Raw genomic sequence first — 20,359 nt, 5'->3', positions numbered from 1 at the left:
TACAAGAGCTCCCAAAGGAAGCACTAAAATTAAACATGGAAAGGAACAACCAGTACCAGTCACTGCAAAAACGTACTAACTGGTAAAGGCCATCGGCACAATAAAGAAACTGTGTCAACTAATGGTCAAAATAAACAGCTAATGTCTAAATGGCAGGATCGAATTCACACATAACAATATTAACCTTAAATATAAATGGGCTAAATGTCCCAGTCAAAAGACACAGACTGGCAAATTGGATAAAAAGTCAAGACTCATTGGTGTGCCGTATTCAGAAAACCCATCTCACATGCAAGGACATACATAGGCTAAAAATAAAGGAATGGAGGAAGATTTATCAAGCAAATGGAGACCCAAAAAAAGCAGGGATTCCAATCCTAGTCTCTGATAAAATAGACTTTAAACCAACAAAGATCAAAAGAGACAAAAAAAGGGCATTACATAAGGGTAAAAGGATCAATGCAACAAGACGCGCTAATGACACTAAATATATATGAACCCAATACAGGAGCACCCAGGTACATAAAGCAAGCTCTTAATGACCTACAAAGAGACTTAGACTCCCACACAATAACAGTAGGAGACTTTAACACTCTACTGTCAATATTAGACAGATTAACAAGACAGAAAATTAACAAGGATATCCAGGACCTGAACTTAGAGCTGGACCAAGTAGACCTAACAGACATCTACAGAAATCTCCATCCCAAATCCACAGAAAATACATTCTTTTGGCACCACATCACACCCAACCTAAAATTGTCCACATAATTGAAAGTAAATCATTCCTCAGCAAATGCAAAAGAACAGAAATCATAACAAACTGTCTCTCAGAACACAGGGCAATCAAATTAGAACTCAGGATTAAGAAACTAACTCAGAACTGTACAACTTCATGGAAACTGAACAACTGGCTCTATTGACTGGATAAACAATGAAATAAAGACAGAAATAAAGATGTTCTTCAAAACCAGGCCGGGCGCGGTGGCTCACGCCTGTAATCCCAGCACTTTGGGAGGCCGAAGCGAGTGGATCACGAGGTCAAGAGATCGAGACCATCCAGGTCAACATGGTGAAACCCCGTCTCTACTAAAAATACAAAAAATTAGCTGGGCACAGTGGTGCGTGCCTGTAATCCCAGCTTCTGAGGAGGCTGAGGCAGGAGAATTGCCTGAACCCAAAACCAACGAGAATAAAGACACAATGTAACAGAATCTCTGGGAAGCATTTAAAGCAGTGTCAAGAAGGAAATTCATAGCAATAAATGCCCACATGAGAAGCAAGGAGAGATCTAAAAGCTATCATCAAAATTGAAAGAGCAAGAGGAGCAAGATCAAGAAAACTCAAAAGCTAGCAGAAGACAAGAAATACGTAAGATCAGAGCAGAACTGAAGGAGACAGAGAAACAAAAAAAACCCTTCAAAAAAAAAATTAAAAAATCCAGGAGCTGGTTCTTTTGAAAAGAGCAACAAAATAGACAGACTGCTAGCCAGATTAATAAAAAAGAAAAGGAAGAAGAATCAAATAGATGCAACAAAAAACAATAAAGGGGATATCACCACCAATTCCATAGAAATACAAACTACCAACAGAGATTAACACAAACACCTCTATCCACATAAACCAATAAATCTAGAAGAAATGGATAAATTCCTGGACACTTACACCCTCCCAAAAGTAAACCAGGAGGAAGTCGAAACCCTGAAAAGACTAATAACGAGATCTGAAGTTGAGCAGCAGTTAATAGCCTACCACACAAAAAAGTCCAGGTCCAGACGGGTTCACAGCCGAATACTACCAGACGTACAGAGGAGTTGGTACCTTTCCTTCTGAACTATTTCAAACAATACAAAAAGAGGGGAATCCTCCCTAACTCATTTTATAAGATCAAAATCAACCTGATACCAAAACTAAGCAGAGACACAACTAAAAAAGAAAATTACAGGCAATATTCATGATGAACATTGATGCAAAAATCTTCAATACAATACTGGCAAACCAAATGCAATAGCAAATCAAAAAACTTATCCATCACAATCAAGTAGCCTTCATAGGGACGCAAGGCTGGTTTCAACATACACAAGTGTATAAACATAATCCACCACATAAACAGAACCAAAGAAAAAAACCATATGATTATCTCAATAGATGCAGACAAGGCCTTCAACAAAATTCAACAGACCCTTATGCTAAAAACTCTCAATAAACTAGGTATTGATGGAATTAATCTCAAAATAATAAAAGCTGTTTACAACAGCCCAAAATCTCCTTGTCTCAGCCCAAAATCTCCTTAAGATGATAAGCAAATTCAGCAGTCTCAGGAAACAAAATCAATGTGCAGAAATCACAAGCATTCGTATACACCAATAACAGACTAACAGAGAGCCAAATCACGAGTAAACTCCCATTCACAAATGTTACAAAGAGAATAAAATACCTAGGAATACAACTAACAAAGGATGTGAAGGGCCTCTTCAAGAAGAACTACAAACCACTGCTCAAGGAAGTAAGAGAGGACACAAACAGATGGAAAAACATTCGACGCTCACAGTTAGGAAGAATCAATATTGTAAAAATGGCCATACTGCCCAAAGTAATGTATAGATTCAACACTATCCCCATCAAGCTCCCTATGACCCTCTTAACAAAACTGGAAAAAAACCACCTTAAACTTCATATGAAACCAAAAGAGAGCCCACATAGCCAAGACAATCCTAAGCAAAAAGAACAAACCTCGAGGCATCACACTACTTGACTTCAAACTATACTACAAGGCTACAGTAACCAAACAGCAGGGTACTAGTACCAAAACAGATATTGACCAATGGAACAGAACAGAGGCCCTGGAGGCAATGCCACACATCCACAACCATCTGATCTTTGACACACCTGACAAAAACAAGCAATGGGTAAAGGACTCCCTGTTTAATAAATGGTATTGGGAAAACTGGCTAGCAGCATGCAGAAAACAGAAACTGGACCCCTTCCTGACACCTTATACTAAAATTAACTCCAGATGGATTAAAGACTTAAACGTAAGACCTAACACCATAGAAACTCTAGAAGAAAACCTAGGCAAAACCATTCAGGACACAGGCATAGGCAAGGACTTCATGACTAAAACACCAAAAGCATTGGCAACAAAGCCAAAATAGACAAATGGGATCTAATTAAACTCCAGAGCTTCTGTACAGCAAAAGAAACAATCATTAGAGTGAACTGGCAACAAACAGGATGGGAAAAAATTTTTGCAATCTACCTATCTGACAAAGGGTTAATATCCAGACTCTACAAAGAACTAAAAAAGATTTACAAGAAAAACACAAACCCATTCAAAAGTGGGCAAAGGACATGAACAGACACTTTTCAAAAGAAGATATATATGAGGCCAACAAACATATGAAAAAATGCTCATGATCACTGGCCATTAGAGAAATGCAAATCAAAACCTCATTGAAATACCATCTCGTGCCAGTTAGAATGGTCATCATCAAAAAATCTGCAGAGAGAAGATGCTGGAGAGGATGTAGAGAAACAGGAACACTTTTACACTGTTGGTGGGAGTGTAAATTTGTTCAATCATTGTGGAAGACAACGTGGTCCTTCCTCAAGGACCTAGAAATAGAAATTCCATTTGACCCAGCAGTCCCATTACTGGGTATATACACAAAGGACTATAAATCGTTCTATTATAAAGAAACATGCACATGCATGTTCACTGCAGCACTGTTTACAATAGCGTATACCTGGAAACAACCCAAATGCCCATCAAAGATAGACTGGACAAGGAAAATGTGGCACATACACACCATGGAATACTATGCAACCATAAAGAATGATGGGTTCGTGTCCTTTTTAGGGACATGGACGAATCTGGAAACCATCATTCTCAGCAAACTGACACAAGAACAAAAAAATCAAACACCTCATGTTATCACTCATAGGCAGGTGTTGAACAATGAGAACACATGGACACAGGGAGGGGAGCATCACACGCCGGTGTCTTTTCGGGGGGAATAGAGGACGGACAGCAGGGGGTAGGGAGGTTGGGGAGGAATAACATGGGGAGAAATGCCAGATATAGGTGACAGGGGGGTGGAGGCAGCAAACCACATCACCATGTATATACCTATACAACAATCCTGCATGATCTGCACAAGTACTCCAGAACCTAACGTACAATAAAAAATAAAAAGACATGCTACTGATTTTTGTACACTGATTTTGTACTTGAAACTTTAGAAAAATCTTTTATCAGTTCTAGAAGCCTTTTGGCAGAGTCTTTAAGGTTTTCTAGGCATAGAATCATATCATCAGTGAATAGAGTTTTCCTCCTTCTTTTCCTATTTGGAAGCCTTTTATTTATTCCTCTTGCTTGATTGCTCAGGCTAGAACTTCCAGTATTATGTTAATAGGAATGGTGAGACCTTGTCTTGTTCCAGTTCTGAAGGGAGATGGTTCGAGCTTTTGCCCATTCAGTATGATGTTGGCTATGGATCTACAGGACTATTTCAGAATGCCATTGCAAATCCGTAACAGCAGTTCCAAAGAACTGAGGAATCTTTACATATTGCTTACACTATTTAGGCATTTCAGGGGTACGTGTGGTCTAAATTATCTTCCATTAATACTAAGATTTTGGAGAGAAAGCCTTTTTCACTACGCTAACGTTTACAAAGATGATGCAAAGGCAAAAGTGGGTAAAACTACTGGTAAGAAAGGCAATGGCAAAGTCAAACAGTAATCATCACATTCTACAGTGCTATGTAGTTGGAGCTGAAAACAAACAAACAGAAGGCCAAGCACAGTGGCTCATGCCTGTAATCTCAGTACTTTGGTGGGCAAAGGCTACAGGATCACTTGAGGCCAGGAGTTGAGAGACTAGCCTGGGCAACATAGTGAGACACCGTCACTACAAAAAGGGAATATTCTGGCTAATTTTTAAATACTTTTTGTAGCTACATGGAGGTTGAAATGGAAGGAGCCCTTGAGCCCATAAATTTGAGGCTACAGTAAGCTAGGATCATGTCACTGCCCTTCAGCTTGAGCAACAGAGCAAGACTCTTAGTCTAAATAATAAAAATAGAGTCATTTTCACTTTGAAACATCCTTGGATGAAGCAGTAAAAATTAACTTTACTAAATCTCAACAATTCAGTAGAAATCTCGTTAATATTGTGTATAACAAAATAGGAACTACACATAGCACTTCTGTTGCAGACCAAAGTAACAGGATCAAGGAAAAGCACTGTGATTGAGTCGCTAGCTGAACTAGCCACTATTTTTCATTTTTACTGAAAAGAATGACAAAGCAATTGTTGTTATTCAGACTTGGATGTTAGTTTCTCAAAAACAAACTAAGCCTCTAACAGTAAGGAAAACAATTGATACTATTTGTTGCTAATGATAAAACTAAAGCTCTCAAGCCAAATCAGAATTCTGAAAAATTTACAACCACTATTCTGAGCTTGACAGCTTCCTGGTAACAATAATTTTAAAATAAGGTTGGTAATTTAATGAGCATGTTTTTATATCTTAAGTAACAAATCTGGAAACATTTGGAAGATCTGCATAACTCAGTGAACCAGTATTTTCCCAATGAACAATGAATGTCATTACAAAAATCTTGAGTAAAAGATATATTCAGAGTGCAAGATAAACCAGCACACTCTAAAGAGTATCAACCATGATCTGGAGAAAAGCTACTTCAATAAAATGATCACTATTTCAACCACCTCTCTTCACAAGACCAGATACTCTCCAAGTACTCCCAACAAAATAACTTATCACAACCCAGTTTAAATGCAGAAGCAGATATGAGAATCCAGCTGTTTTCCATTAGATCAGTCACTAAGGAAATTCACAAAAAAGGTACAGCAATGCCACTCTTCTCATTCAATTTTGTTGTTGTCTTGAAAACCCAGTTTTCACTTAAATGTTAGTCATGTTAACATTTAATGGGTTTACTTTTTTTTTTTTTAATAAACTAGCTAGGCACAGTGGCTCATGCCTATAATCCCAGCACTTTGTGAGGCTGAGATGGGATGATTACTTGAGCTCAGGAGTTGGAGATCATCCTGGGCATTATAGCAAGACACTGTCTCTATAAAACATCAAAAACTTAGCCGGGTGCAGTGGCACACGTCAGGGGTCCCAGTTACCTAAGAGGCTGAGGCCGGAGGATCACTTGATCCCAGGAGGGTCAAGACTGCGGTGAGCCTTGTTCATGCCACTGTACTCCAGCCTGGGTGACAGAGTAAGGCCTTATCGCAAAAAAAATTTTTTAATAAAAAATTTTAAGCATTTTTCAGTTTTAATATTACCCCAACAAAAGCAAAATGCCTAGGGGAGTCCTCAATTTTTAAGAATATAAAGGTACGCTGAAATCAAAATATTTTTGAACTGCTGTTTTTCTTTATAAATATATTATACTTTAATTTCTGGGGTACATGTGTAGATCTTGCAGGACTGTTACATAGGTACACACATGCCACGGTGGTTTGCTGCCTCCATCTCCCCAAAACCTACATTAGATGTTTCCCAATGCTATCCCTCCCCAATCTCCCCACCCACTGCTATCCCTCCACTAGCCCACCACCTCCCAACAGACCCCAGTGTGTGATGTTCCCCTCCCAGTGTCCGTGTGTTCTCACTGTTCAATGCCTGCCTATGAGTGAGAACATGCAGTGTTTGGTTTTCTGTTCTTGTGTCAGTTTGCTGAGAATGATGATTTCCAGATTTACCCATGTCCTGCAAAGGACATGAACTCATCCTTTCTTATGGCTGCATAGTAGTCCATGGTATATATATGCCATATTTTCCTTCTCCAGTCCATAACTGATGGGCATTTGGGTTGGTTCCAGGTCTTTGCTATTGTAAACAGTGCCAAAATGAACATATATTGCATGTGTCTTTATAACAGAATGATTTATAATCCTTTGGGTATATACCCAGTAATGGGATTGCTGGCTCAAATGGAATTTCCATTTCTAAATCCTTGAGGAATCACCACAGTCTTCCACAACGGCTGAGCAAATATGAACTCCCACCAACAGTGTAAAAGTGTTCCTATTTCTCCACATCCTTTCCAGCATCTATTGTCTCCAGATTTTTTAATGTTCACCATTCTCACTGCTGTGAGACAGTATCTCAGTGAGGTTTTGATTTGCATTTCTCTAATGATCAGTGATCATGAGCATTTTTTCCTATATTTGTTGCCTCATAAATGCCTTCTTTTGAAAAGTGTCTGTTCATATCCTTCACCCACTTTTGGATGGAGTTGTTTTTTTCTTGTAAAACTGTTTTAGTTCTGCGTACATTCTGGATATTAGCCCTTTGTCAGATGGGTAGATTGCAAAAAATTCTTGCCATTCTGTTGGATGATGGTTCACTCTAATGATTGTTTCTTTTGCTGTACAGAAGCTCTAGAGTTTAATTAGATCCCATTTGTCTATTTTGGCTTTTGTTGCCATTGCTTTTAGTGTTTCAGTCATGAAGTCCTTGCCTATGCCTACGTCCTGAATAGCATTGCCTAGATTTTCTACTAGGGCTTTTATGATATTAGGTCTTATGTTTAAGTCTGTAATCCATCTGGAGTTAATTTTTGCATAAGGCGTAAGGAAGGGGTCCAGTTTCAGCTTTCTGTACATGGATAGCCAGTTTTCCCAACACCATTTATTAAACAGGGAGTCCTTTACCCATTGCTTGTTTTTGTCAGGTGTGTCAAAGATCAGATGGTTGTAGATGTGTGGTGTTGCCTCCAAGGCCTCTGTTCTGTTCCATTGCTCAATATCTCTGTTTTGGTACTAGTACCATGCTGTTTTGATTACTGCAGCCTTGTAGAATAGTTTGAAGTCAAGTAGTGTGATGCCTCCAGCTTTGTTCTTTTTGCTTACAATTTTTGGCTACGTGGGCTCTTTCTTGGTTCCATATGAAGTTTAACGCGGTTCTTTCCAGATCTGTGAAGAAAGTCAATGGTAACTTGACAGGAATAGCATTGAATCTATACATTACTTTGGGCAGTATGGCCATTTTCACGATACTGATTCGTCCTAACTATAAGCATGGAATGTTTCTCCATCTGTTGTGTCCTCTCTTATTTCCTTGAGCAGTGGTTTATAATTCTCCTTGAAGAGGTACCTCACATCCTTTGTTAGCTGTATTCCTAGGGATTTTATTCTCTTTGTAGCAATTGTGAATGGGAGTTTGCTCACGATTTGGCTCTGTTTGGTTATCGGTACACAGAAATGCTTGTGATTTTTGCACATTGCTTTTGTATTCTGAGACTGCTGAATTTGCTTATCATCTTAAGGAGATTTTGGGCTGAGACAAAGGGGTCTTCTAAATATACAATAATGTCATCTGCAAATAGAGACAATTTGACTTCCTCTTTTCCTAACTGAATACCCTTTATTTCTTTTTCTTGCCTGATTGCTCTGGCTAAAATTTCCAATACTATGTTAGATAGGAGTGGTGAGAAAGGGCACCCCTGTCTAGTGCCAGTTTTCAAAGGGAATGCTTCCAGTTTTTGCCCATTCAGTATGATGCTGGCAGCGAGTTTGTCATAAACAGCTTTTATTATTTTGAGATTAATTCCATCAATACCTAGTTTATTGAGAGATTTTAGCATAAAGGGCTATTGAATTTTGTTGAAGGCCTTCTCTGCATCTATTGAGATAATAATGTGGTTTTGTTTTTGGTTCTGGTTTATGTTGTGGATCACATTTATAGATTTGAGCATGTTGAACGAGTCTGGCTACCCTAGGATGAAGCCTACCTGAGTGTGTGTGATGGATAAGTTTTTTGACGTGCTGTTGCATTTGGTTTGCCAGTACTGTATTGAAGATTTCTGCATCAATGTTCATCATGGATATTGGCCTATAATTTTCTTTTTTAGTTGTGTCTCTGCTTGGTTTTGGTATTGGGATGATGTTGGTCTCATAAAATGAGTTAGGGAGGATTCTCTCTTTTTGTATTGTTTGGAATAGTTTCAGAAGGAAAGGTACCAGCTCCTCTTCATACATTTGGTAGGATTTGGCTGTGAACCCGTCTGGACCTGGACTTTTTTTGGTTGGTAGGGTATCAACTGCTGCTCAGCTTCAGACCTCGTTATTGGTCTATTCAGGAATTCAACTTCTTTCTGGTTTAGGTTTGGGACAATGTAAGTGTCCAGGAATTTACCCATTTCTTCTAGATTTACTGGTTTATGTGCATAGAGGTGTTTGTAATAATCTCTGATGGTAGTCTGTATTTCTATGGAATCAGTGGTGATATCCCCTTTATCATTTTTTACTGCATCTATTTGATTCTTCTCTTTTCTATTAGTCTGGCTAACAGTCTATTTTGTTGACCTTTTAAAAAAAAAACAGCTTCTGGATTCAATGATTTTTTAGAAGGGTTTTTTGTGTCTCTATCTCTTTTCAGTTCTGCTCTGATCTTAGTTATTTCTTGTCTTCTGCTAGCTTTTGAATTTGTTTGATCTTGTTCCTCTAGTTTTTTTAATTGTGAAGATAGGTTGTCGATTTTAGATCTTTACTTGCTTCTCATGTGGGCATTTAGTGCTATAAATTTCCCCTAGACACTGCTTTAAATGTATCCCAGAGATTCTATTACGTTGGTTTTCGTTCTCATTGGTTTCGAAGAACATCTTTATTTCTGCCTTCATATCATTATTTATCCAGTAGTCATTCAGAAAAAGTTTGTTCAGTTTCCGTGTAGTTGTGTGGTTTTGAGTGAGTTTCTTAATCCTGAGTTCTAATTTAATTGCACTGTCATCTGAGAGACTGGTTGTTAAAATTTCCATTCTTTTGCATTTGCTGAGGAGTGATTTACTTCCAATTATGTGGTCAATTTTAGAGTAGGTGTGATGTGGTACTGAGAAGAATGTTTATTCTGTGGATCTGGGGTGGAGATTTCTGTGGATGTCTATTAGGTCTGCTTGGTCCAGTTCTGTATTCAAGTCCTGGATATCATTGTTGATTTTCTGTCTCACTGATCTGTCTAATATTGACAGTGGAATGTTAAAGTCTCCCACTATTACTGTGCGGGAGTCTAAGTCTCTTTGTAAGTCATTAAGAACTTGCTTTATGTACCTGGGTGCTCCTGTAATGGGTGCATATATATTTAGGATCATTAGTTCTTCTTGCTGTATTCATCCTTTTACCATTATGTAATGTCCTTTTCTGTCTCTTTTGATCTTTGTTGGCTTAAGGTCCGTTTTATCAGAGACTAGGATTGCAACCCCTGCTTTTTTTTTGCCCTCCATTTGCTTGATAAATCTTCTACCATCCCTTTATTTTGAGTCTGTTTGTGTCTTTGCACATGAGATGGGTCTTCTAAATACAGCACACTGATGGGTTTTGACTTTTTATCCAATTTGCCAATCTGTGTCTTTTAATTGGGGGATTTAGCCCATTTACATTTAAGGTTTAATATTGTTATGTGTGAATTTGATCCTGCCATTTTGACATTAGCTGGTTGTTTTACCTACTAGTTGACACAGTTTCTTCATTGTGCCGATGGTCTTTACCAGTTAGTACGTTTTTGCAGTGGCTGGTACTAGTTGTTCCTTTCCATGTTTAGTTTTAGTGCTTCCTTCAGGAGCTCTTGTAAGGCAGGCCTGGTAGTGACGAAATCTCTCAGCAACTGCTTTTCCATAAAGGATTTTATTTCTCCTTCGCTGATGAAGCTTAATTTGGCTGTATATGAAATTTCAGGTTGAAAGTTCTTTCCTTGGGAGCCAAGGAGCCGGAGCCCTGGGTCGCCACGAGAAAAAAAAAAAAAAAAAAAAAAAAAAAAAAATATATATATATATATATATATATATATATATATATATGTATATATAATATACATAAAAATCAAAATTAAAAAAAACAAAGTTCTTTCCTTTAAGAATGTTGAATATTGGCCCCCACTCTCTTCTGGCTTGTAGGGTTTCTTCTTAGAGATCTGTTTTGAGTCTGATGGGCTTCCCTTTGTGGGTAACCCGATCTTTCTCTCTGGCTGCCCTTAGCATTTTTTCCTTCATTTCAACCCTGGTGAATCTGATGATTATGTGCCTTGGAGTTGCTCGTCTTGAGAAATATCTTTGTGGGGTTCTCTGTATTTCCTGGATTTGAATGTTGGCCTGCCTTGCTAGTTTGGGGAAGTTCTCCTTAAGAATATCCTTACGAGTGTTTTACAGCTTGGATTCATTCTCCCAGTCACATTCAGGTACACAGATCAAATGCAGATTAGGTCTTTTCACATAATCCCATATTTCTTGGAGGCTTTGTTCATTTCTTTTCACCTTTTTTCTCTAGTCTTGCCTTCTCGTCACTGAGTTGATCTTTAATTTCTGATATCCTTTCTTCTGACTGATCGATTCGGCTGCTGAAACTTGCGTATGCTTCTCGAAGTTCTCATGCTGTATTTTTCAGCTCTATCAAGTCATTTATGTTCTCTAAGCTGGTCATTCTAGTTAGCATTTCGTCAAACCTATTTTCAAGGTTCTTAGTTTCTTTGCATGGGGTTAGAACGTGTTCCTTTAGCTCAGGGAATTTTGTTATTACCCACCTTCTGAAGCCTGTTTCTGTTAATTCATCAGACTCATTCTCCATCCACCTTTGTTCCCTTGCTGGTGAGGAGTTGTGATCCCTTGGAGAAGGAGAGGTATTCTGGTTTTTGGTGTTTTCATCCTTTTTGTGCTGGTTTCTTCCCATCTTCTTGGGTTTTTCTACCTTTGTGCTTTGAAGTTGGTGACTTTCAGAAGGAGTCTTGAAAGGACATCTTTCTGTTGAAGCTGAAGCTATTTCGTTCTCTTTTTTTTTGTTTGTTTTCCTTCTAACAGTCAGGCCCCTCTCCTGCAGGACTGCAGGACATCCACTCCAGACCCTGCTTGCCTGGGAATCACTCACAGGGGCTGCTGAACAGCAAGAATTTCTGCCTGTTCTTTCCTCTGGTAGGTTCGTCCCAGAAGGGTACCGACCAGATATCAGCCAGAACTCTCCTGTTTGAAGTTTCTTTTTGGATATATGGGGATCAGGAAGCCACTTGAGGAGGCAGTCTGTCTCTCATCAGACCTCAAGTCTGTGCTAGGAGCTCTGTTGCTCCCTTTAGAGCTGCTGGGCAGGGTCATTTAATTCTGCTGCAGTGGAATTCACAACCACCCCTTTTCCCAGGTGCTCTGTCCTGGGAAGGTGGGATTTTATTTATAAGTCCCTGACCTGCTGCTGCCTTTTTTTTTTTTTTTTTTTTCCAGAGATGCCCTGTCCAGCCTGTTGTTTGTTTTTCTAAGGTAAACAGATCTTAAAACTAGAAACAATATTTGATTAATTCCTCACTGCTCCTAACTGTCCATAAAATTCACATACATTTTGTGGTTAAAAAGTCTTTAATATTTTATGGCATATGTGTGTTCCTTTCCATCATGTCTCTTCACCTACAGTATTCCACTTCAGAGAACCATGTCATTGTATCTCCTTTCAAAACTAGCATACCTTGATAAGGGAAAACAAAAGCTCAATGTTTACTTTTAAAAAGACACTCAAAAGCTGAATTAAAAACTTCTTAGTATACGGCATTTTAGACATCTAAAATAAAAACATCTTCCCAAATGAAAAACTAACCATTTCAAGTGTGCTCTATTTCTAACATCTTACAGGCAACATTAAAAATAGTAGTAAAGGTATTTTAATATTTATAAACTACGCTTGTTTTTGCTGTATAATACTTGAAATATACACATTTCTTTTTTTTTTTTTTTTTGAGACAAAGTTTTGCTCTTGTCACCCACGCTGGAGTGCAATGGCACAATCTCGGCCCACTACAATCTCTGCTTCCTGGATTCAAGCATTTCACCTGCCTTAGCTTCCCAAGGAGCTGGGATTACAAGTGCCCACCATCACGCCCAGCTAATTCTCCATATTTTTAATAGAGACGAGGTTTCACCATGTTGGCCAGGCTGGTCTTGAACTCCTGATCCCAGGTGATCCACCCGCCTTGGCCTCCCAAAGTGCTGGGATTTCAGGCATGAGCCACTGTACCCAGCCTGAAATATACACATTTTCTACTGGGAAAAAGGACAATTTTTATGTGAAAAATTCAATTCTAATTACGTGGTGAGAGAAATCTCTGTATTATAGTAGTTCAAAAAAATCCAAGTCCATTTGTCTGTTATAGCCTCAGCATGTCTTAAGAATATAATATGAAATATTTGCTAACTTCCACCTTCACTCTTTTTAGTGTACCTACACATTTTACCTAAAAAAGGATGTAAGAAACCAAAGGCATATAATTTGGTAGCTAAAAGCCACAGCATCTTGGCACTCATTGTAACATCAACAATCTTTTTGAAAGTGAGGCCTAAGAGCATTAATAATGTCTGTGGTCCCGAAGTTTGGGGTCTATCTGGACATATGAGAACTGAATTTTATTATCTATTGATAGCCTAACTTTCTGAGATTTCAAAATTCTTTTTTTATTTTTTTGGAGACATAGACTTGCTCTCTCGCCCAGGCTGGAGTGCAGTGGTGCAATCTTGGCTTACTGCAACCTCTACCTTCCAGGTTCAAGCAATTCTCCTGCCTCAGCCTCCCAAGTAGCTGAGATTACAAGCATGTGCCACCACACCTGGCTAATATCTGTATTTTTAGTAGAGATGAAGTTTCACCATGTTGGCAAGGCTGGTCTCAAACTCCTGACCTCAGGTGATCCACCTGCCTCGAAGTGCTGGGATTACAGGCTATGAGCTACTGTACCCGGCCAAGCCTTCATAACTCTAATAATAACTTCCTATTGACTAAATAATGAACCTTCTCTCCAAGGCCCTTTGTAGGCTAATGGAGGCAAGACTGATGTACAGAAATTATATATATATATACATATAATTATATATGTATGTATATATATACAATATATATACAATAAAAATACAAAAATTATATATATACATATATATAATTATATGTATATATGCATATATATAATATATGTATATATATAATTTCTGTATATCTATATATACACATATATACGTAAAAACATCATGCTGCATACCTTAAACACATACAATAAAAAATAAAAGGTAAATTTTAAAAAGAAATACACATTAGGTTTATTTAGCCAAGATTTATAGTCATTACAAAGCTTTCAAGAAGCAAACACAAAATTTATCAAGAACTACATTTAAAATAAATCACAGGCCAGGCTTGATCACTCATGCCTGTAATCATAACACTTTGGGATGCCAGGGCAAGCAAATCACTTGAGGCCAGGAGTTCGAGACCGGCCTGGCCAACAGCAAAACCCTGTCTTTACTAAAAACACAAAAATTAGCCGAGTGTGGTGCTGCACACCTGTAATCTCAGCTACTTGGGAGGCTGAGGCACAAGAATCGCTTGAAGTCAAGAGGCAGAGGTTGCAATGAGCCGAGATCACACCACTGCACTCCAGCTTGGGCAACAGAGCAAGACTCTCAAAAATAAATAAATAAATAAATCTTATTTAAAAACATGCATTTCTCAATAAAAACATGTTACATGGATTCTTCCAGAACTGGCAGGATTTTATAGCACTACTTACCAAAAGTTGTTCCACCAGCTTCTTCACATTTTGCCCCATTTCTGGGGACTGTGATCCACCACATGCTAGTTTTATTAACATTGCAAGGAAGTTCTTGCATTTCTTCACATTTTCTATCATTGTCTAAATATGAAAATATAAATATAAGCAAACAAAAGTGTTAGTGAGCAAACAATTCAAAAAAACTTGCAAGGAACTAGATTTATATAAGGTACAAGGAAGAGCTTACTGGAGAATGATTAATCTGAACAGCTGCTGAGTTTTCTGCTTTAAGATTGGGCTCATTTGATGGGGTGGATGATGCTCCCAAACTTGTAGGCTTCAGGGCAGTTACAGTATTCACTGGCTTTCCAGGAGTTACTGTGACAACACTGGTTGGCAAAGTCACAGACTGAAATTACAGGTATTAAATATTTAGGCATGTATTACTCTGATCCATTAGTCAATACCTCATTTCACACTCATCAGACAAGTTAATTTTGACATCTTTGCTTTTATGTTATACTCTACTAGTCTAAAGCAATATAACACAGTTCTAGGAACTCTGGAGTCTAGCAGATCTAGGTTTCATTCTCACCCTGTCTACCATTTCATTACCGCCTACCAAATTTTGACTGCAGGCAAGTTGCTTATTACTGCTAATCCCGATTATTCTCTGCAAAAACAGGGATAGGAACAGTACTTGCTGTCCTAGGATTTTTGTGAAAAACAGTGCTAAAACAAGTAAGTTCTCAAAAAATAGCATTAAGGCCAGGCGCAGTGGCTCATGCCTGTAATCCCAGCACTTTGGGAGGCAAAGGTGGGTGGATCACGAGGTCAGGAGTCTGAGACCAGCCTGACCAACATGGTGAAATCTCATCTCTAATAAAAATACAAAAATTAGCTGGGCATGGTGGCACATGCCTGTAATCCCAGTTACTCAGGAGGCTGAGGCAAGAGAGTTGCCTGAACCTGGGAAACAGAGGTTGTAGTGAGCCAAGATCATGCCACTGCACTCCAGCCTGGGCGACAGAGTGAGACTTCGCCTCAAAAAAAAAAAATAGTATTAATATTCTAAGAACTATTTGAAAATCTTTATATGAGAACATAGAATATTCTGTTATTTCTTAAGTATAAAGCAGAGCAATCTACTTATTATCTAACATTCAGATAAACAGCATAAACAGCTTTTATGTAGACCATTAAAGTAAGCATGAAGAATATTATAAAATGTGGTATCTTATTCTCACACTGAAAAGAATTTTAGTTGTTTCTTCTACCACCAAAATAAGGTGTGATCAAAATAAGGTGTGACTCTAGCACCACCTGCAGGACAAAAGCTCATACAAGAAATCACAAGTCAGGTAGTAACTTAGAAAATCACATTGAGATAAAGCAATGATCTAATTTAGAGTTAAAGACAAACACTAAAAGTTACAGAACATAAAAGTCTGGGGGACAGAGATAAAGAATAGTATTTACAATTCAAACAGAAAACTGAACAATGCACCATCATTTAATTTAAATGTCTATGTTCTACAAGCATGCAACACAAAAAGGTTAAGTTGCTATCATCTTCAAGAAAATTTCCTTAGATAATAGTCAAAATAGGTAAATCTGAATGTACACCAGAATCTCCCACATTAGAGAGACTGGTGCATATATTAGACAAGAATGTTCTGAGGGTAAAAAATGGGAAGAAGGCCAAGTGCAGTGGCTCACACTTACAATCCCAGCACTTTGGAAGGCTGAGGCAGTAGGACTATTTGAGGACAGGAGTTTGAGACTAGTCTGGGCAACATAACAAGACTCTATTTCCATAAAAACAAATTTTTCTTTACAAACAGAAAGAACATTCAAAATGCTGAGAACTGATCAAAGGAGAGGGGTGAGGACACATGGTAGCCCTAGGGTGGGTTTGCGGTATATGGTCCTTCATTTTACTATTATTTTTTTTGAACATATTACGTATGTGTGCGTATGTATTACATGTAGCCTTTTGTCTGCATGTATATTTCATAATAATATATAATAAAAATATTAAATACCATAGGCTAATACATTTGAAACAAAACCAAAAGGATTTTTGGAAAAACATGAAATGACAGAATTAGCATAAAACCCAGAAACCAGAATAGACAAATTTTAAAAATTGAAATGATAACCAAAAAGACCTCCCTCCCTCAAGTCCAGGCTCAGATACTTTCCATGTGATTTTTCCACACTTTTGCATAACTCCTGTCTCATGTAATATGTTCTAGAAAAACACAATAGGGAAAGCTGTTCAGTTCATTTTATGAGACAGGCTGTAACATATTCCAAAACTGAATAAGAATAATAGAAGTAAACTAAAGGTTCACCTAGCAAAAACTTCAATAAAATTTTTAAATTACTGATTAATGAGGACTAAAACTAATATTTAAATTTTAAACAAAAAAGATAAGATTAAAAATTACCCCTAAATTAGTACACTTTTGTTAAATATAGACAGAGCCTCAAAGGCAACATTCGAAAAGAAGTCTCCCTCCTTTTCGCATCCTTACTCCTGTCTCTGGAGACAACTAGCACTTAGTTTCTTCTGAATTCTTCTGGAGATTTTTCTAATACATTTTTAGTTTTTTATACAGTAAATAAGCCTCTTCCTTCAGTAAGTCTATCTCACAATCAGTAATTAACTCTGTACTGCCATATTTGAGAAAGTACAATCTGAAATTTTAGCTGGTGGTTATGATCACCTCTGAGGACTGATGGGAAAGGTTCCTTGGGGGCCATACTGTCCCCCTCCCTCAGGAAGCAAACTAAAGTCCAACTGAAATGTGAGGTAAGGAAAAATGTTCTTTGTAAGTAGAAGGGGCATTTACAGCATTCTACTTTCCTTGTCAATATGTTATCCGGTCTCCAGTAAAAAAAAAATCTGTCCTTCACAACACTTTCTAGTATAGCTACTACCTGTATCTTACCACAGGGGTCCCCAGCCTCTGTGCCACAGGCAGAAATGGGTCTGTGGCCTGTTAGGAACCTGGCCTCACAGCAGGAGGCAAGTGAGCATTACTGCCTGAGTTTCACCTCCTGTCAGATCAGCAAAGCCATTAGATTCTCATAGCAGCATGAACCCTCTGGTGAACTCTGCATGCAGGGGGATTTAGGCTGCACTCTCCTCGTGAGAATCTAATGCCTGATGATCTTGATAGATTCAGCAAAAGATAAGGCGAAAGGTCCCAGAAGAATCTCCCATGCGCCTGTGCACTGGGGATGGGGTGAGGTGGGGTGAGGGTGGGGGTTGGGGGAGGAGCCTCAGGAAGATTGCACCCTTTGTAGTGGGGAGGAACCTGGCCTCTCCTGTTCCTGTGTGGTGACTCTAAAATTCAATCTGTGAGATGGGGGCCTACTAAGAGAAACCCCTCTTGCTGTGCTGAGTTTTTTTCCTTTTCACCCAATAAATTCCATTCCCCCTCACCCTTGAAAGTTTTTTTTTTTTTTTTTTTTGAGGCGAAATCTCCCTCTGTCGCTCAGGCTAGAATGCAGTGGCGTGATCCGGGCTTACTGCAACCTCTGCCTCCTGGGTTCAAGCAATTCTCCTGCCTCCAGCCTCCTTAGTAGCTGGGATTACAGGTCCCCACCACCATCCCTGGCTCATTTGTGTATTTTTAGTAGAGACAGGGTTTCACCATGTTGACCAAGCTGGTCTCGAACTCCTGACCTCAGGCGATCCACCCACCTCGGCCTCCCAAAGCGGTGGGATTACAGGTGTGACCCACCGAGCCAGGCCCAAAGTGTCTTAAACTCAGTCTGCCTTTGACTCAATAGACCAGCCAAAGGTAACATAAATGCTTTGCAAGATGCACTGGCAATGACTAGGCATGTCTTGGAGACAGGAGGAAAACAGACTGAAGTATATGTGAAATAAATGTGTGAAAATCAGTTCTACACAGAGCCAGTACAATGAATTGTATGGAAATTTATAAGATGAAACTGCATTTCAAGGAGGGTCATTTTCTGTACCTCGCTGAAAGAGCAATCACTTTAGGTCTATTTATATTTAATTAAAAATACTAGTTATTTGCACATTAGATTCCAATCTAATAATGGGCCAAACTACATATTCATCAAATACAACATACAAGTGAACACAAGATTTCTAACTAGTTCTTGTGTTATATTTACTAGATTAAGCCTAGTAGGAAAATACTTTCAAAATTTTTAAACATATACATCTGCCTTTACAGTCTTACAATCAAGTACAAGGAGTTCTATCTTCTCTCTCACTTCTAAGTTCTAACTCCTTATTTCAATGCCTAAAACACAGACGCTTACCCCTTAAAGTAGACAGATACCATTAACTTCATTCTTTTTTTTTTTTTTTTTTTTTGAGACGGAGTTTCACTGTTGTTACCCAGACTGGAATGCAATGGCACGATCTCGGCTCACTGCAACCTCCGCCTTCTGGGTTCAAGCAACTTTCCTGCCTCAGCCTCCCGAGTAGCTGGGACTACAGGCGCACACCACCATGCCCAGCTAATTTTTGTATTTTTAGTAGAGACGGGGTTTCACCTTGTTGACCAGGATGGTCTCGATCTCTTGACCTCGTGATCCACCTGCCTCGGCTTCCCAAAGTGCTGGGATTATAGGCATGAGCCACCGCGCCCGGCCTAACTTCCTTCTTTACTAATATCCACTGTTCTAGGCTACCACTAAGGAACAGCCCAACTTAAAATATGCATCAACCTAAATTAGGAAAAATAAATGGTCCATATAAAAACATCAGTGACAGATTAGTATGAGCATTTCAAGATAACTATGAACATGAGGAAATGCACAAATTTCAATTATTTCTATTGTGACAAAGTCATAGATATGTGCTAACACTAACACAATATAGTACTCCATCGTTCCATAGTTTGAAGCCTACATTCATAGTTGAAAGAAATTCTAAGTTTTAGTTTAAGCTTAGTAAAGATTTCCCCCTCATCCAGGTTGTCTCTTTTATAAAAACTGTAAACAGAAACCCCTCTCGCTTTGCTGAGTTTTTTTCCTTTTCGCCAATAAATTCCATGCCCCCTCACCCTTCAAAGTGTCTTTTTTCTTTTTTTGACACCGAATCTCAATTTGTCACCCAGGCTGGAATCCAGTGGCGCGATCTGGGCTTACTGCAACCTCCACCTCCCAGGTTGAAGCGATTCTCCTGCCTCAGCCTCCTAAGTAGCTGGGATTACAGGCCCCACCACCATCCCCAGCTCATTTTTGTATTTTTAGTAGAGACAACGTTTCACCATTTTAGCTAAGCTGGTCTCGAGCTCACACCTGTAATCCCAGCACTTTGGGAGGCCCAGGCGGGCAGATTATGAGATCAGGGATTCGAGACCAGTCTAGCCAACATAGTGAAACCCCATCTTAAAAAAAAAAAAAACTACTAATATAGGCTGGGTGACGTGGCTGATACCTATAATCCCAATATTTTGTGAGGCCAAGGTGGGAGAATTTGCTTGGGCCCCACGAGTTCAAGAACAGCCTGGGCAACAGAGTGAGACCTCATCTCTATTTTTTAAATATTTTAACTACAAATATAATTAGTGCTCACTGACTATAATTACTAAGTAAATGAACACAAGCTTTCGTGTTCTAGAACTGTTACCACTTCAATGAATATTCAGAGAGCACAGAAATAGAATTGTGGCTGTACCTGGCAGGGGACAGATTAAAGTCCACAGATGTGGAAAATCCCTAATACACTCTAAGAAGTAATATCCAAGAAACTCACTTTACCACTAAACTGGCTCCCAAAAGAGCCCTGAAGAAGTAGTGGAGTTCGTTCAGTTACC

At 38.8% G+C, this 20,359-nt stretch overlaps 1 protein-coding gene across 14 annotated transcripts in view; it reads right to left on the bottom strand.

Moving 5' to 3' along the window:
• The window catches only part of TAF4B (TATA-box binding protein associated factor 4b), a 196,484-nt gene that overhangs the window by 151,819 nt on the left and 24,306 nt on the right, over positions 1-20,359 (bottom strand). For all 14 annotated transcript variants that reach the window (XR_013525819.1, XR_008476036.2, XR_013525816.1 and 11 more), the window contains 2 exons: positions 14,791-14,952; positions 14,562-14,684 (listed from right to left, as the gene is read on the bottom strand). Coding sequence is in view for 8 of the 14 variants with exons in the window: in XM_008979636.5 (XP_008977884.1) it covers positions 14,562-14,684; positions 14,791-14,952 (285 nt within the window). In the remaining 6 variants the exon portion in view is untranslated. The remainder of the gene's footprint in view (positions 1-14,561; positions 14,685-14,790; positions 14,953-20,359) is intronic.

This window comes from Callithrix jacchus, chromosome 13 (assembly GCF_049354715.1).
Source record: "Callithrix jacchus isolate 240 chromosome 13, calJac240_pri, whole genome shotgun sequence".
NCBI classification, from domain to species: Eukaryota; Metazoa; Chordata; class Mammalia; order Primates; family Cebidae; genus Callithrix; species Callithrix jacchus.
Note: the sequence above shows the minus strand (reverse complement) of the source record. Positions and strands in the feature narration are given on the sequence as shown.